The 18,724-nt window shown below is 35.6% G+C and overlaps 1 protein-coding gene across 1 annotated transcript in view; it reads left to right on the forward strand.

The window, feature by feature from the left end:
* The first annotated feature begins 14,582 nt into the window (after nucleotides 1–14,582).
* LOC107556286 (partitioning defective 3 homolog B-like) overlaps nucleotides 14,583–18,724 on the forward strand; it is a 28,474-nt gene continuing 24,332 nt past the window's right edge. The window contains exon 1 of the mRNA XM_016239356.1: nucleotides 14,583–14,747. Within this exon, the coding sequence (XP_016094842.1) occupies nucleotides 14,600–14,747 (148 nt within the window). The 5' untranslated portion in view covers nucleotides 14,583–14,599. The remainder of the gene's footprint in view (nucleotides 14,748–18,724) is intronic.

An 18,724-nucleotide genomic window follows, 5' to 3' on the forward strand; every position in this document is an offset into this window, starting at 1 on the left:
CACATTTGTTTAGTGAAGTTCAAGAAAAGACTCGCTTAAAGAGTTCTGCGTAATGAAAATGTGCGCATTGAATTATTTCAGTCATGTTCAAATGATCACTAAACGTTTGTCATGACATCTCTCTGCTTGCTTGATAAATATATTTTTAGAAATGAATAATTATTTTAGTTTAACACTGCATACTTGTTCATTGATGGCTATGAAAAAACAAGATAGTCATAACGATCTTATCAAGTAACTGTACGATGTTCCACCTGGTTTTATCCAAATGCAGATACAAATAATTTTGTGATTTGTTACAGATACAAATACTGGCTGTTACATGAAAATTTAAATATGTAATGTCATAATTATAAAGTTTTGGCAATTTACATATGTAATTGTTGCATTAGGCTATGAATTAATAAGCGTTTATTGATGAACTATTTAATGTATTTTAATTTACAGTAGCATGAACCACGAGTAGTCGAGTAACTCGAGTATTTTTTTAAATAAGAAATCGACTAGCAGAAATCAGTAGTCATGCAACCCCTAATATATACTGTGTGTGTGTATATATATATATATTTGAAAAAAATGTGTCTGTCAATTCAAAGTCAATATAACATTCTTGATAGTCATACTATTTGTAAATTATACTATACCTTGATGTGCTGACTCACATTTCAGAAGTAAGGAAAATCACCATCACTCTCAGAAAAAAAAGTGCAAAAGCTGGGCGGTACCTTTTCAAGAGTTACAAATATGTACCATTAGGTCCTTACATGTATATTTTAGGTTCTACTTTAGGTCCTAATATGTACATGTTAGGTTCTAATATGTACCTTTAAGGTACTTATATGCACCCTTTAGGGGTAAATAAGGTACAGAGGTGCACCATATGAAAATATCCATATGTCCAAAATCACCATGTGATTTTTTCTGAGTGTGTACATTTTTAGAGCGATTGAAATAATGAATACATTATTTGTCATGACCTAGCTGTTTGTTTCCTGTTGCTCAGAAGTGCGAAATGAAGTTCGTACACATTCAACATGTTTCCAAACGTGTGCCGCAGCCACGATTCCTCATAAACCCCCTGAAGCACAGATCCGAACGGAGAACACGCGCGCGCACACACAGACGCTTTGATTTACTGCAGGTTCCAGTAAAAGGCAGGTTTATTGATGAACTATTTAATGTATTTTAATTTACAGTAGCATGAACCACGAGTAGTCGAGTAACTCGAGTATTTTTTTAAATAAGAAATCGACTAGCAGAAATCAGTAGTCATGCAACCCCTAATATATACTGTGTGTGTGTATATATATATATATTTGAAAAAAATGTGTCTGTCAATTCAAAGTCAATATAACATTCTTGATAGTCATACTATTTGTAAATTATACTATACCTTGATGTGCTGACTCACATTTCAGAAGTAAGGAAAATCACCATCACTCTCAGAAAAAAAAGTGCAAAAGCTGGGCGGTACCTTTTCAAGAGTTACAAATATGTACCATTAGGTCCTTACATGTATATTTTAGGTTCTACTTTAGGTCCTAATATGTACATGTTAGGTTCTAATATGTACCTTTAAGGTACTTATATGCACCCTTTAGGGGTAAATAAGGTACAGAGGTGCACCATATGAAAATATCCATATGTCCAAAATCACCATGTGATTTTTTCTGAGTGTGTACATTTTTAGAGCGATTGAAATAATGAATACATTATTTGTCATGACCTAGCTGTTTGTTTCCTGTTGCTCAGAAGTGCGAAATGAAGTTCGTACACATTCAACATGTTTCCAAACGTGTGCCGCAGCCACGATTCCTCATAAACCCCCTGAAGCACAGATCCGAACGGAGAACACGCGCGCGCACACACAGACGCTTTGATTTTTTAGGGACCAATTCTCACTATTAATAAACTATTAACTATGACTTTTGCCTCAATAAACTCCTAATTTGCTGCTTATTATTAGTAAGTAAAGTAGTTGGTAAGTTTATGTATGAGGTATACAGTAATTAAAATATGGTTATACACAATAAGACATTAATATGTGCTGTATAAGTACTAATAAACCGCCAATATGCTATTACACACATACACATTTTATGTACTGTATTTAGTGAAATAAAAAGTATCAACATCTATAGTTTTGCCATCTGATCCCATCATTGTGCATGGTACTTTGTCTCTGGTGGCCACTCAAGTCATGTTCTCTCGTTATCTGACACTTACCACTATTACTGCAGGTTTTCAGGATTAGGCCCCAGTGTGTATGGTAAAATGAAGTGTCTCTCTCTCTCTCACACACACACACACACACACACACACAGAGACAGACGCGGAGCTGTAGGTGTGTTTGATTATCAGAGGTCAAGCGTCATGTTCTCTTCAAAGGCTGTGAACGAGGTGCTTCATTTCCTGAGTGTTCACAGCCTGTTTCTGTGTCTCCAACACTTTGTTAAAGAGGAATTCAACTGAGAATAGAAGTGCGTGTGTGTGAGAGAGTGTAACGCAAAAATGGCAAGAAAAAAAAATGAGTGAGAATGAAATGTGCAAAGAATACATTGTTAGGCTGCAATGCCATAAATATGAGAAAATAATAATACATTACTTATTTATTGAACATTGCCATCTTTTATCACACTGCTTTGTATTAAAATGATAAGCCTTATTGCTTATAGAAAATGGCAGCAACAGTAATAAGATAAGACATTAAATTCATTAATTAATTTTTTTCCCCACTGATATGATATGGTTTATTTGCATATCTATAGGTTGTATACAGTTGCCAAGCAACATAACGATCATTCTATAAATGAGTGATTGGCACATTAATATAGAATCCAATTGTTATGTGGTCACATTTATGTGTATATCAGTTTTGATCTTGACTTATCCAGTTAGATGTCTTTGGTTATGTTTAGAGTATTGTTTATTTATTTGTGCATTTATTTATTTATGCTTTTACTTATTATTTTATATATTTTTATTTATTTGCTTGTTTATGCATTTGTTATTTTTATGAATTCATTTATTTTAATAAGTTTGGAATAATTTGTTAGTATTATTTTAAGCATGTAATATATATATATATATATATATTAAAGAAAACAAACGTGACTTCCACAAAACATGGCTAATACCATGTTTTGCAATATCGTTAGTTTTTTGTTTTATGTTTTAAGTTTTTTTGTGGGACTCCATGTTTTAGGCTGTAAACTCTAAAAGTGTGTGTTTGTGTTTTAGCGGTTACCTAATACCCTCTGGGGGTGAAAGCTGCGGCCCAGGTGCGTCTTTTTGAGAGGTAATCTCACACATCTGGAGCCGATGTTCAGCACACACATGGCGGCCGATCTCAGATTAGTCTGGTCTGCTCCTTAATCCCTGTAATTCCAGCCTTGTTTGCACGGCATCACCCGCAATCACATTCCGTGGATTTTACCTGTGTTTGTGTGTGCCGACTCACTGTGTGTTTGTAAAGGCCTCAGCGCAGGTCACATGGGTGTGATTGATGTCAATGCCCCTCTGTGAACGATCACGGTGGGAGATTTAGAGAGACCTTTTGTCAGGTTTATTTGTCATCTGGACTCTGGAGTGAGAGAGGGGCGCGGATGAGAAGATGTAAAACTATACCGTGAACGAGAATGAAAATTAAGAATGTGATAAAGTAGGACTCTATGTTCTAATCGCAGAATCAAGTCATAAAATAGTATTTACTGTATAATTTAGAATGTCAGAGAATTTGGCAAAATTTTGATTCATAAATCAAAAGTAGGGCTGTGCAATGAATCATATTGTGATATGGATTGGTGTCTATGAGAGATTTTGGTTTTCCACTCCAGATACACAAAATACAATACAAAATAATGTATAATTTTTAAAATGTTGTGTTAACATCACAGTATCTTTAACATATCATTTGTAAAAATATAAACCAATTTATAAATGTGTAAAAAAAATGGTTACACTTTAGTTTAGGGACCAATTCTCACTATTAGCAAACTATTAACTGTGACTTTTGCCTCAATAATCAATAAACTCCTAATTTGCTGCTTATTATTAGTAAGTAAAGTAGTTGGTAAGTTTATGTATGAGGTATACAGTAATTAAAATATGGTTATACACAATAAGACATTAATATGTGCTGTATAAGTACTAATAAACAGCCAATATGCTATTACACACATACACATTTTATGTACTGTATTTAGTGAAATAAAAAGTATCAACATCTATAGTTTTGCCATCTGATCCCATCATTGTGCATGGTACTTTGTCTCTGGTGGCCACTCAAGTCATGTTCTCTCGTTATCTGACACTTACCACTATTACTGCAGGTTTTCAGGATTAGGCCCCAGTGTGTATGGTAAAATGAAGTGTCTCTCTCTCTCTCACACACACACACACACACACACACACAGAGACAGACGCGGAGCTGTAGGTGTGTTTGATTATCAGAGGTCAAGCGTCATGTTCTCTTCAAAGGCTGTGAACGAGGTGCTTCATTTCCTGAGTGTTCACAGCCTGTTTCTGTGTCTCCAACACTTTGTTAAAGAGGAATTCAACTGAGAATAGAAGTGCGTGTGTGTGAGAGAGTGTAACGCAAAAATGGCAAGAAAAAAAAATGAGTGAGAATGAAATGTGCAAAGAATACATTGTTAGGCTGCAATGCCATAAATATGAGAAAATAATAATACATTACTTATTTATTGAACATTGCCATCTTTTATCACACTGCTTTGTATTAAAATGATAAGCCTTATTGCTTATAGAAAATGGCAGCAACAGTAATAAGATAAGACATTAAATTCATTAATTAATTTTTTTCCCCACTGATATGATATGGTTTATTTGCATATCTATAGGTTGTATACAGTTGCCAAGCAACATAACGATCATTCTATAAATGAGTGATTGGCACATTAATATAGAATCCAATTGTTATGTGGTCACATTTATGTGTATATCAGTTTTGATCTTGACTTATCCAGTTAGATGTCTTTGGTTATGTTTAGAGTATTGTTTATTTATTTGTGCATTTATTTATTTATGCTTTTACTTATTATTTTATATATTTTTATTTATTTGCTTGTTTATGCATTTGTTATTTTTATGAATTCATTTATTTTGATAAGTTTGGAATAATTTGTTAGTATTATTTTAAGCATGTAATATATATATATATATATATATTAAAGAAAACAAACGTGACTTCCACAAAACATGGCTAATACCATGTTTTGCAATATCGTTAGTTTTTTGTTTTATGTTTTAAGTTTTTTTGTGGGACTCCATGTTTTAGGCTGTAAACTCTAAAAGTGTGTGTTTGTGTTTTAGCGGTTACCTAATACCCTCTGGGGGTGAAAGCTGCGGCCCAGGTGCGTCTTTTTGAGAGGTAATCTCACACATCTGGAGCCGATGTTCAGCACACACATGGCGGCCGATCTCAGATTAGTCTGGTCTGCTCCTTAATCCCTGTAATTCCAGCCTTGTTTGCACGGCATCACCCGCAATCACATTCCGTGGATTTTACCTGTGTTTGTGTGTGCCGACTCACTGTGTGTTTGTAAAGGCCTCAGCGCAGGTCACATGGGTGTGATTGATGTCAATGCCCCTCTGTGAACGATCACGGTGGGAGATTTAGAGAGACCTTTTGTCAGGTTTATTTGTCATCTGGACTCTGGAGTGAGAGAGGGGCGCGGATGAGAAGATGTAAAACTATACCGTGAACGAGAATGAAAATTAAGAATGTGATAAAGTAGGACTCTATGTTCTAATCGCAGAATCAAGTCATAAAATAGTATTTACTGTATAATTTAGAATGTCAGAGAATTTGGCAAAATTTTGATTCATAAATCAAAAGTAGGGCTGTGCAATGAATCATATTGTGATATGGATTGGTGTCTATGAGTATTAAATGACAGAAATACATTACTATTGTAAACTAGAATGTACTTCTCAAAGTAATGTTTGCTGTATAAATATAGCTGCTGCAATTAAGGGGCCAAGCACAACAGCGGTAAAATAAAGAGCTAAGGAGCTGTCTTTAATTGCTCAGTAAAGACCAGGGTTCTCCAACCTGCTTCTGGAGAGCTACCTTCCTGCAAACTTAAGTTCCAACCCTGCTTCACCACACCTGTCTGTAATTAAGCATCCCTGAACACATTGATTAGCTGGTCCAGGTGTATGTGATTAGGGTTGAAGCTGAACTCTGCAGTATGGTAGCTCTCCAGGAGCAGGGTTGGAGACCCCTGTTAAATACATTTGTTGATACAGCATTATACTACAAAACTTTGTCCGACGCCCATAAAGGCTGAAATAGAAACGGTATGCCGTTCCAAATCTAATGAGACTAATCTTATGATTTTTGGCCAAACTGATCAGAAGTTATAAGCAGAAATGTCACATTTTTTATATCTTTTGAACAGTAGGTGGTGCTGCACCGAAACTACTCATGTGACCTCGGGTCATGCTTGTTATAACCAGTGTTGGGAGTAACGCATTACAAAAGTAATAATATTACAGTGGTATATTACTTTTTGCTGTAACGCAGTAATATAACGCATTACTAATCAAATTTGGGTAATATAATTACTCGTTACAATCTCAGTAACGCAAGTTACAACAACATAATATTTCGCTTTATTTATTGGTGTTATTTATGAATGTAATAATGCATTTGTGCTTATATATTTTTTTACCTAAACTACAACGTAACATTAATGTAGACCTGCATACCGGTATCTAAATATGATTTCATATATTTTATGCTATATAGACCTACCGCATTACCCTCCACTGGGTGTAGAATGAGCAGCAATAAACTACATTTTGGCATTTTATAATACTTCTGTGGGTATTTTGGTGAAAGTAACTCAAAAGTAACTCAAAAGTAGTGTAACGCATTACAATTCAGAGACAGTAATATTGTAATGTAACTAATTACTTTCAAAAGACAGTAACTAGTAATATATAATGTATTACAGTTTGGAAGTAACTTGCCCAACACTGGTTATAACACATACCAAGTTTGGTCAGAATGCATTAAAGTGTTGCGGAGATGTAGCCTCATGTCCATTTTTGTACAAACTTTGTCAAATTTGTTAATACGCTTAACAAAAATGGTTTGGTATATCAAAAAGCTTTTAATAACTTTTTGCTAGAATGCTCTGAAGATGATATGCGCCAATTTTCGTGAAAATTAGACAGACCGTCTATGACGAGTTTGAAAAAGTAGATTTTTCGTAAAAGGCAAAATTGCAAAGTCTTGACCCATAGAAATAGAAAATTATTTTGCTCTTAGATCTTATGGTTCAAGTTAATAGCAGAAACATGAATCCGAATTTGGCCTGTTAGTGGCGCTAGAGAGTTTGAGTTGGTTAATGATGAGACTGTCCTCCATCTGTGTGCCAAATTTCATAACTTTCCTGCAAGCAGTTCTATAAGATTCATAAGATTTGTTAAAGCATTTGTAAAATACAGCATTTTACTGTAAAATTCGAAATGGTCCATGCTCAAAATGGCTGACATAGGTCTGTCTGTATCATTTGATTCGGTATGCCACTCCAAATCTAACGAGATCAATATTATGATTTTTGCTCAAACCGTTCAGAAATGATAAACTAAAATTTTAAACAAAAACTGTACATTTTCATTATCTTTTGACCAGTAAGTGGCGCTTTGCTCATTGCCCATTTTTGCGTGAATTTCATCAAATTCGTTAATACACTTTACGAAAATGGTTTGGTCTATTGGAAGTCTTTTGCCAGCATTGTCTGAACACGATCTGAGCCAATTTTGGTGAAAATCAGACAAAACTGGTTAAAGTGTTATGCCTTCATTTGATTACAAAATTTATGTATTTGATTTGTATTAAATGATAAATCACAGAATCCAGAAAAAAAAATTTCAGAGTGCACTATTATTGTAAAAAAAAAAGATAAAGTTTTATGAATTCAATTTATTAGACATTTATTTTTATTTTATTAAAACTGAATTAAACCATTAAAACAGAATGCAGAAAAAAAACAGAATCTGGGAAAAAAATAAAAGAGATTTCATAGGGCCCTAATAAAGGAAGGAACAATTCTGGAAGAGAAACTTGAAATGATGATGAACTTTCTTTTCTAAAACCTAGTGACCTGCCTACATGTTTTTAAAGATGTCTTACATCAGCTTTTTATAGATGATCCTGTTCTTCACGATAACGCTCAATCGTTAACATTTTGACAAACGAACGGCTCATTCACTAGCAACAACAAAATCCTGTCGTGACCTAGGGGTTGATTGGCAGGTGGGGTTGGCATGGCAACAGGCTCCATCTCTCATTACCATGCAGGTGGAGCAGGTAATGGATTACAAGAGGAAGTGACATTAGTCAGCATTGTTTGACATCATGTTTCCTCGGGCCAATATCTGCGTTTGAGCTGAGAGAAAAGAGGGCGAGATGCCTGCTAACTTGAATGCAAATCAATTCACAGGATTTTGTCATGAATGAGAAGAAAGTTTATGCCAGCAGTAGTGTTGTCACTGTACCAAAATTTCAGTATTCGGTACCAATACCAGTGAAAATCCATGGTTTTCGGTACCAATTTCGGTATTAAAGCAAAACAAAAACATGCTAATTTATTTGTGGCGGCATATATATGCAAATTCATTCTCTGCCAGCAGTAGGTGCTTGTAGAGCAGGAGAGATCAGGTTTCCCCAGTAACGGCTGTAACCAAATAAGCGCTGCGCTCACAAACGCTGCTTTATCAGGCATTACAGGCAAGATGAAATGAAAATGACATCCATAATTTTCAGAAGACAATCAGTTGTGTCAGTGCAGTGAAATAAAAACACCCGCACCGGGTTTCAACTTTGACACGTGCAGTGCTCATGTTTATTCAATGAAGTCAAAGCCTTTTGGAAAATCTATTTGTGGCAGTCAGTTTTGATATTGTGGCGGGCGCCTCAAATAAATCAATGTATGGGAAACACTTAGAAGATCTAAATATAAAAAATTTAAATGTAACTTACCTGCTTGAACTCTTTCATTTGATCTGGGTGTCTGTCTTTAAATTGTTTTGTTAGTTTGATGTGCTTCCTCATTTTGAGGTCGCCACGTCTCCGTGCTTTTATGAGAGCGCATCTGCACACCTTTTGGATAGCGCATCAAGAACCGGGTTGACCGGGTACTCAGTACCACCAGTACTTAAAAAAACCTGGTACCGTAACGTTTTCATTTTTTTAGTACCGACTTTTGACAACACTAGCCAGCAGAGAAGTTAAGAACTTACAATAATTGGATTGCTTACAAATGTGACTAAATCTTACTCTGGGCAACTAAATAATGTCTAACATTAGCCATTAGCTAATACATTCTTAGATTTTACACGCCAGTATGTGTGCGAGAGGCGTTCAACACAGATTTTCACTCGATAAACACGCTGATTGAGCGCTTGAGAGTTTCGCTCTCCGTCAAGCGATCTGTACTATTTAGATGCGCTCAATGGATCATGTCATGTACTCAATGGATGCGCAGTATGTAGCACGCAGCGCACCTGTAAAAAAAACCTGGTACCGTAACGTTTTCATTTTTTTAGTACCGTCTTTTGACAACACTAGCCAGCAGAGAAGTTAAGAACTTACAATAATTGGATTGCAACCCTCTACATTGCGAGTAAATCACTTACAAATGTGACTAAATCTTACTCTGGGCAACTAAATAATGTCTAACATTAGCCATTAGCTAATACATTCTTAGATTTTACACGCCAGTATGTGTGCGAGAGGAGTTCAACACAGCTTTTCACTCGATAATACTCAGTACCACCAGTACTTAAAAAAACCTGGTACCGTAACGTTTTCATTTTTTTAGTACCGACTTTTGACAACACTAGCCAGCAGAGAAGTTAAGAACTTACAATAATTGGATTGCTTACAAATGTGACTAAATCTTACTCTGGGCAACTAAATAATGTCTAACATTAGCCATTAGCTAATACATTCTTAGATTTTACACGCCAGTATGTGTGCGAGAGGCGTTCAACACAGATTTTCACTCGATAAACACGCTGATTGAGCGCTTAAGAGTTTCGCTCTCCGTCAAGCGATCTGTACTATTTAGATGCGCTCAATGGATCATGTCATGTACTCAATGGATGCGCAGTATGTAGCACGCAGCGCACCTGTATTTGGCGTACCGTAAACTAGTGTGAAGGCGCACGACTCGCCGTCGTTTTGCTGATAGCGCTGTTTCTCACACATGCAAAGAGAGAGAGCATTCATGGTTACCAAGTTTTAGTTCTAATCACTAGTTCTATCATTAAATAGTGCTTAATTATCATAATATCATAATATAATGCTTGATTGGCTGAAGATAAAGAGTGCACATTCAGTTATTTAAGAAGCTGTTCCGTTTTACAAAGATAAGCTGATTTGGTGGAATCATATGTGTGTGTACTTAACCATATTTTGGGGACAAATTTGTACCCAAAAGTGAGCAAAACCTGACAAAATCGGCAAAAACCTCAATTTGTGGATGTCCGCATTTGACAACTGTTATAAAAATAAACAGTTTTTTTTTTTACTTTTAAAATTTAAAAAATGCAGAAAATTTTCTGTGAGGGGTAGGGGTGGGTTTAGGTTAAAAAGTGTATAACTATCTGTATATAAAAACAATAGAAGTCTATGTAATGTCCCCATTTAGATAGCTAAGTAAATGTGTGTGTGTGTGTGTGTGTGTGTAAAATAGTATATCAGTCTGGCGAGTAAACAAAACAATTTACTAGCCAATGGCGATTATATTGCCAAGGTGTGCGCGTAGAGGGTTGGATTGGCAATTGGTTCTTCTCTGTGTGGCCTGTTTTTCTTTATATATCTCACATTTTTACTATAAATGGCTCATTGTGTCTTTATATCTATTTGTGACTTTATATTTTAATTTTATTTACCGCGATTTTGACATTTATATACCACAATGTGACTGTCTCACAATTGGGTCTTTTTATCTCACAGTTTTGCCAATCTGACAATTCTGACTTTATATATAATCGTTACTTTGTTTTTGCACATTGAGACTATATTTCAGTTTTGACTGGCAATAAAAGTGGCTTTATATGTCACAGTTTTGATCTCACAATTATGACTATCAATACTGACTTTATATCTCAATTTTGAATTTAGATCTCACAATTGTGAATTTATCAATAGTGACTTTATATCTCAAATTTAAATTTATATACAACAATGTTACAGTCTCATACTTTTGACTTTATATCTCACAATTTTGACTTTATATGCCAAAGTGTGACTATATCTCAGTTGTGACTATACGCCACAAAACTTCCTAGTTATATTATGTCTTTGTTACAATGTGACTTTTTATCTCAATTTTGACTTTATATCTCATTTAGACTTTGTATGTTACAAAATTGACTTTATAGTCACAATTTTGTCTTCATCTCAAATGTCTTTATATGCCACATAATTTACTTTATATCTTGCATTTATGACATAATTTGTCATAGTTGTTCCACAATATGACATAAACGTGACTTTTTCTTACAGCTGTGACTGTATATGCCACAATGAGAATTTATCTGACAGTTTTGACCGTATATTTCACAATTTACAACTTTACAAGGTGATTTTGAAGTCTGCAAAATTTTTTCCAAAATTGTCATTTTACATGCCGCTATCATATTATACGCAATTAGAATCTTAAATTTCTTCCTCACAATTGACCTTTTTTATATTTTACTCTGAGGTGGAAACAAGTTTCCGTACATGTAGTTGAGTTGTTGACTTAATGACTTAACAGTCAGTGACCAAACAGACAATGTTTTGTATTTTTTGTAAGGAAACCGGTTTCAAACCAAGGCACCATAACATCACATCTAATGATCTAGAACAATTTTAAGTGAGCTTTAGAGGTTAACAAGGAAATATTTAATGATCGTATACTACCGTCTTTAAAACCCAACGCTTGTGGCTGGGCGCTCGAAAAACAACATAGTGAATGTGTATATCTATATGTTCATTTGCCGGTAGAAACAGAATCATAAATTGAAAAATCAATTTTTACAGTTTTGGGCTCCGCCAACAACTCTTTCCTCATATGTAACTCAAATAGAGAAATGCCACCAACTCGGCTGAGCCCTAATAGTCTATATTCCCTTAATACATGCATACACATTCACAAATCCTCTCAGAGGTCATGTTGTTGACGAATGCCTCTCGGTAGAATTGAAAAGCCGAGAGTGTGTCCGTGTTACGGCCCCTCACGAGACACATCTGTGACCGGCCTGGCTGCTATTATGTTTTTGGTTTTGTTAGCAGCTCCGTGATTGGCTGAAATTGACATACGCTCTTTTCTGTGAGTCACACGCCTCTACAATCCTTCAGGAATAATGTGCAGCGTGTATATACACAACAGCGGTGATGAATATCCCAGCCCGCACGCTTCAGGCCCAGAAATAGAGTTTGATCAGGTATGAACACTTAGGGCAAGAACCAGAGAGAGACGCGCAGAAAGACGGCCATCTATCAAACCCGTGGAGAAGTGATTCCTTGATTACTTTCCCCCTCTCTCTGATCTGGACGATTTCTGCGAGAAATGTCAGCCAATCGAATCACTCAGACCGGGCTGGGGTGCGCGGCACAATATTTCCCCATGATTGATGATGTGTATTCCTGTCGCGTGTCACCGGTTATTGTTTTCCTGAGAAACGGATGCAGATGACTTCATATCGACTTCATATCTTCTATATGCGTTACCTGCCCTTGCATCTGATGTTCCCTGGCATTTTTTGTCTTTAATTAAGCCGTTGTTTCCTCTGCCAGGCCTTTGATGTGACTGGAAAGGTGAGCCGGGCGAAGAAAAGTGCTAATTCATTAGTGGCTGGCGAATGAATTCATCAGCCGGCCCGGCTTTATGGCCGCTTGTCAACGTACCAATCGGAGCTGGTCAGAGACCACGGCACGCTCAAACTAATTCTCTCTCATTACCGTCAACGTCCTCTCGGCTCATAACGCTACCGTGACATTACGTTTGACAGCTTCTGATTCCCTTGTCGCATCTAATTTGACCATTGATGCTTAACGCATGTGCTCACAAACACAGATGCCTGTCGACTTGGGTTTAATTTTTACATTTCATTTATATTTGTTTATCATACTGCCTGGCGTGTTTATATGATCGTAACTGGTTTGGGAAAAGTGCTGTAAGCTACTCGACCGATGCGTTTCACACACAGGCTCTCAGCCGTTACATTAGAGTCTGTTCTATTGACAATTAATGTACGGTTGCGGTGTAATGCGTCTAATTATTGTCTGATGGCTGTGTCTATTAACTCGTTAGTAATTACTTATTACGTTTCGCCCCATTTGAGGCACCTGCTGGAATAATAGCACCTCTCGACAAGAGATGAGTGTGTGTGTTTTTCAGTATAGCATGCTTGCAGAATATTTGTGGTATGCATACTGTGTGCGCTGTTGGATAAGTTTTTGTTTGCATGGAAAACAGGATTACCTGTATTTGCCAACATGTGAATAGTGAACGCTCCAGGGAGCATTGTATCCCACAATGCAATGCACTCAACTTGACCTTTCCAGTGTGACGAATGAGCCAGCAGTAGCACCAGCTGTAATTAAAAAATTTTTTTTTTTAACATCATCTTGATTCATTGTGATTGGACTGCCAACATCAAGACAAAATGTATATTGATGTTTATCTTTTTGATTGAATCAAATTCGAAAGTGATATAAAATGCAAATTAAGATTTTTATTGTTTATTTATTGTTTCATATTCATTAAAATATTTGTAATCTTTATATTTTCAACTCTTATTTTTTTATTTCATATAAATAATAAAATACTGCAATTTATATATTGTTTTCATTTTATTGTTTTAGAATTTTTAGAATTTAAACTTTTTTAATTTTATAGAATGTTTATATATATGTATCATTTTTCATATAAAATTCATTTGTATTAATTTATATATATATATATATATATATATATATATATATATATACATCTGATGTTTTGTGAATATATATTTTGGGGGCCACTGTAACTCATCCAGACTTTCTCATACTGTACATCCAAAGGACAACTATTCTTTCAGTCTTACATTCATAGTAATTTTTGAAGCATCTATTATTAATATTGGCCTCTGTTATTCAGGGCTTTGCTCTGAGCGAGAATGAATTATCAATATTGCATTATAGTACAGTGGCACTGATCATCCATTCTACTTTCCAACAAACAAATCCTTGTACCTTTCTTTTGTGTAAACTTTTGAACTTTATGATCTTGAGGAATGATGTCATATTCAGAGTTAACTTTTTCATGCTGTAATTCCTCCTGTACAATGATTTATGTTGTGGATTTTGTATGAAATAAACAAGGACAAACCGTTTGATCAGTGTGCTTATGCTAGTACCTGCAGTTATTCTTATTTTCAGAATTGTGTCTCTTGTTATGTCCTTGTAAAATAGCCTAAATGTGATGTGTGTAAACACAATTTTTTGACATTGTTTTGTTAGTGATGTTTTTCCTGTTCTCTAATCTGACTGGTGTTTGTCTGTCCTCAGCTGAAGGCTGTGTATGAGAAGATGGAGCTCCAGCAGAGGGCGATGGTGAGTCCCGGGGGGAGTGTGGCGTCCAGTCGCTCCAGCCCTGACCCCTCTGAACCTGAGCTCAGTGTCCTGCAGCCCTACCTGGCCAGTGAGATCGAGGTCACCCACTCTGCCCTCAAATCAAGTACGTATGTCAGTGCTGCAATTCACATGTCCACATCAATCAAAAAGAAAAACATGAATGATGTGTTTAGCAGAATCTGCAATATAATTTATTTTATTTAATTTTATTCCTTTTTTTCAAATAACTCAATAACTCTTGGTTAACTAAAAAATGCTATTATAAATTATTATAGAAATACAATTTTGATTTTATTTATTGTATTGTTGTATTGTATTTTTATTCAGTAATTAAGATTTTATTTAATTTTATATTTTATTTCATCCTATATTCTATATTTTATTTTATATTATAGTGAAGTCTTGGATATGTTATGTTAGATTTTGATCAGGGTGAAATTGTTGTTTCTATTTCTAAACTATTATTAAAATATTATTTAAAAAAATATATTTAAAAATGTTATTATAAATTACAATGAAGTATATATTTAAAATTTAATTAGTGTATTACTGTTGTATATATTATATTCGTATTAATTGAATTAAGCATTTATTTTATCTTGTTTTAATACATTTTTTTGGTCAAGGAGAGATAAAAAAGGCTGTAAAAACAATTATAAGTCAGAGAGGTATATTTGAGGGTTCTGTTTGAAACCCCAAAGCCTCTAAGGGTTAAACAATACTTTGTTTCCAACATGCACAAGTGTTTTTCATTTCCAGCGACCACAGACCGACTGAATGAAGAAAACATCTGTATGTGCACATCAGTATGAGTGTGTGTGGTACACAGTTGTAGATAGTGAATGTGGATTGTTTTTATAGTTATGTGTCAACTTGTGTACATGTGTGGTTGCATTAGTAGCAGCGCATAATTGAGCTGATGTTTTGTGTGTATGTGTGATTTAGTGTTAACTCACTGTTTTGTATAACGTTTTGAAACAACATATGGGTGAGTAAAATTGATGACAGAATTTTCAGTTTTTGGATCACTGTCCCTTTAAGGCTTCTTAGCGACCACCCATAATGCCACTACTACATAGCAGCAGATTTGTGACTATGAAAGTGGCTAACGCTCGCTCGATGTTTGACTGGCACAGCTGTATCAATTCAAATGAATGCAAACGTTACACTTGCCATTTCTGAATCCATCATTGTGACTGCTCACTCAGCCTTGCCCTGGCTAACCTTCCCATAATGCTCCTCTCTGAAGCCAGACTGGAGGCAGATGTCCCTGTGTACACCTCAAACACTGCCATGTCATTACATTACAAAAAAGTCCACTGTGAACTTGTGTACATGTGTGGTTGCATTAGTAGCAGCGCATAATTGAGCTGATGTTTTGTGTGTGTATGTGTATGTGTGATTTAGTGTTAACTCACTGTTTTGTATAACGTTTTGAAACAACATATGGGTGAGTAAAATTGATGACAGAATTTTCAGTTTTTGGATCACTGTCCCTTTAAGGCTTCTTAGCGACCACCCATAATGCCACTACTACATAGCAGCAGATTTGTGACTATGAAAGTGGCTAACGCTCGCTCGATGTTTGACTGGCACAGCTGTATCAATTCAAATGAATGCAAACGTTACACTTGCCATTTCTGAATCCATCATTGTGACTGCTCACTCAGCCTTGCCCTGGCTAACCTTCCCATAATGCTCCTCTCTGAAGCCAGACTGGAGGCAGATGTCCCTGTGTACACCTCAAACACTGCCATGTCATTACATTACAAAAAAGTCCACTGTCAGCTGCACACACACAATGCTCGTCTCGCTCATTTATCAATTAAATGATGCCGGGGACAAAGGAACCGTGCCCAATGTAGTTTAGTGGCCGTGCCGTAGCGCCAGTGTGTGTGTGTGTGTGTGCGTGTCAGCACTTGGGATTTGTTGTTGAAACGCAGCCGAGGCGATAGGGAAGTCAAAAAGGAGTCTTATTGAATCAGTGGTACTAAAGAGGAGGAAAGGCCTTCACGGGATCAGGGTTAACTTAATTAGTGTGTGTCTGGGGTGCAAACAGGAATAATGGCAGCATTTGAATGAGTTCATGCTTGGATATATAAATACACACACATACAGTATATATTTTGAAAATATTTACATGTGAATATTTAAATGTATATTTTATATTAGATATAAATATATGTAATATATAAACATAACATGTTTTCCTTAAATATATACATGCATGTGTTTGTATTTATATATACATAATAAATATACACAGTACACACTCATTATGTAAACAAAATCTTTTATTTCGGATGCGATTAATCGTTTGACAGCACTAATATGTGACCATGGACCACAAAACCAGTCGTACGGGTAAATTTTTGGAAATTTAAATTTATACATCATCTGAAAACTGAATAAATAAGCTTTCCATTGATGAATGGTTTATTAGAAAATGAAAATCTGGAATCTGAGGGTGAAAAACAATCAAAATATTGAGAAAATCACCTTTGAAGTTGTCCAAATGAAGTTCTTAGCAATGCATATTACTAATCAAATATATTTAAAATTTAATTAGTGTATTACTGTTGTATATATTATATTCGTATTAATTGAATTAAGCATTTATTTTATCTTGTTTTAATACATTTTTTTGGTCAAGGAGAGATAAAAAAGGCTGTAAAAACAATTATAAGTCAGAGAGGTATATTTGAGGGTTCTGTTTGAAACCCCAAAGCCTCTAAGGGTTAAACAATACTTTGTTTCCAACATGCACAAGTGTTTTTCATTTCCAGCGACCACAGACCGACTGAATGAAGAAAACATCTGTATGTGCACATCAGTATGAGTGTGTGTGGTACACAGTTGTAGATAGTGAATGTGGATTGTTTTTATAGTTATGTGTCAACTTGTGTACATGTGTGGTTGCATTAGTAGCAGCGCATAATTGAGCTGATGTTTTGTGTGTATGTGTGATTTAGTGTTAACTCACTGTTTTGTATAACGTTTTGAAACAACATATGGGTGAGTAAAATTGATGACAGAATTTTCAGTTTTTGGATCACTGTGCCTTTAAGGCTTCTTAGCGACCACCCATAATGCCACTACTACATAGCAGCAGATTTGTGACTATGAAAGTGGCTAACGCTCGCTCGATGTTTGACTGGCACAGCTGTATCAATTCAAATGAATGCAAACGTTACACTTGCCATTTCTGAATCCATCATTGTGACTGCTCACTCAGCCTTGCCCTGGCTAACCTTCCCATAATGCTCCTCTCTGAAGCCAGACTGGAGGCAGATGTCCCTGTGTACACCTCAAACACTGCCATGTCATTACATTACAAAAAAGTCCACTGTCAGCTGCACACACACAATGCTCGTCTCGCTCATTTATCAATTAAATGATGCCGGGGACAAAGGAACCGTGCCCAATGTAGTTTAGTGGCCGTGCCGTAGCGCCAGTGTGTGTGTGTGTGCGTGTCAGCACTTGGGATTTGTTGTTGAAACGCAGCCGAGGCGATAGGGAAGTCAAAAAGGAGTCTTATTGAATCAGTGGTACTAAAGAGGAGGAAAGGCCTTCACGGGATCAGGGTTAACTTAATTAGTGTGTGTCTGGGGTGCAAACAGGAATAATGGCAGCATTTGAATGAGTTCATGCTTGGCCGGACTCGCTTGACTTCTGAACAGTGTACACTGCTAATCTGGTTAGTAGATGTGGATGTGTAACACACACGTTGTTATACTTTAAGGACAAATTTGTCCTCAGAAGTTTGCCATAAATGACTAAACATCTTGTTGAATTTTCTTCTTCTTTTTTTTTTTTTAAATGTGTAAAAAAATGTTTATATGCTTTACAACATTTTATTTAATATTTGTCTTCTTTATTTAGTATTTGATATTTTGTAGTTTAATTTCACTTCAATTGTATTTAGTTTTATCATTGATGTTTTGTTTTGTTTGTTTTTTTGTTTTGTTTTGGCAAATTTGTCCCTTGAATTTTGCTTTTAAGTTTGTTTGACCAAACACCGTTCATATTTTTCTTTTTGAAGCATTTCTATTTAAAATTTTATATATATATATATATATA

This window comes from Sinocyclocheilus grahami, unplaced genomic scaffold (genome assembly GCF_001515645.1).
Source record: "Sinocyclocheilus grahami isolate Dianchi unplaced genomic scaffold, SAMN03320097.WGS_v1.1 scaffold563.1, whole genome shotgun sequence".
Lineage (NCBI taxonomy): Eukaryota > Metazoa > Chordata > Actinopteri > Cypriniformes > Cyprinidae > Sinocyclocheilus > Sinocyclocheilus grahami.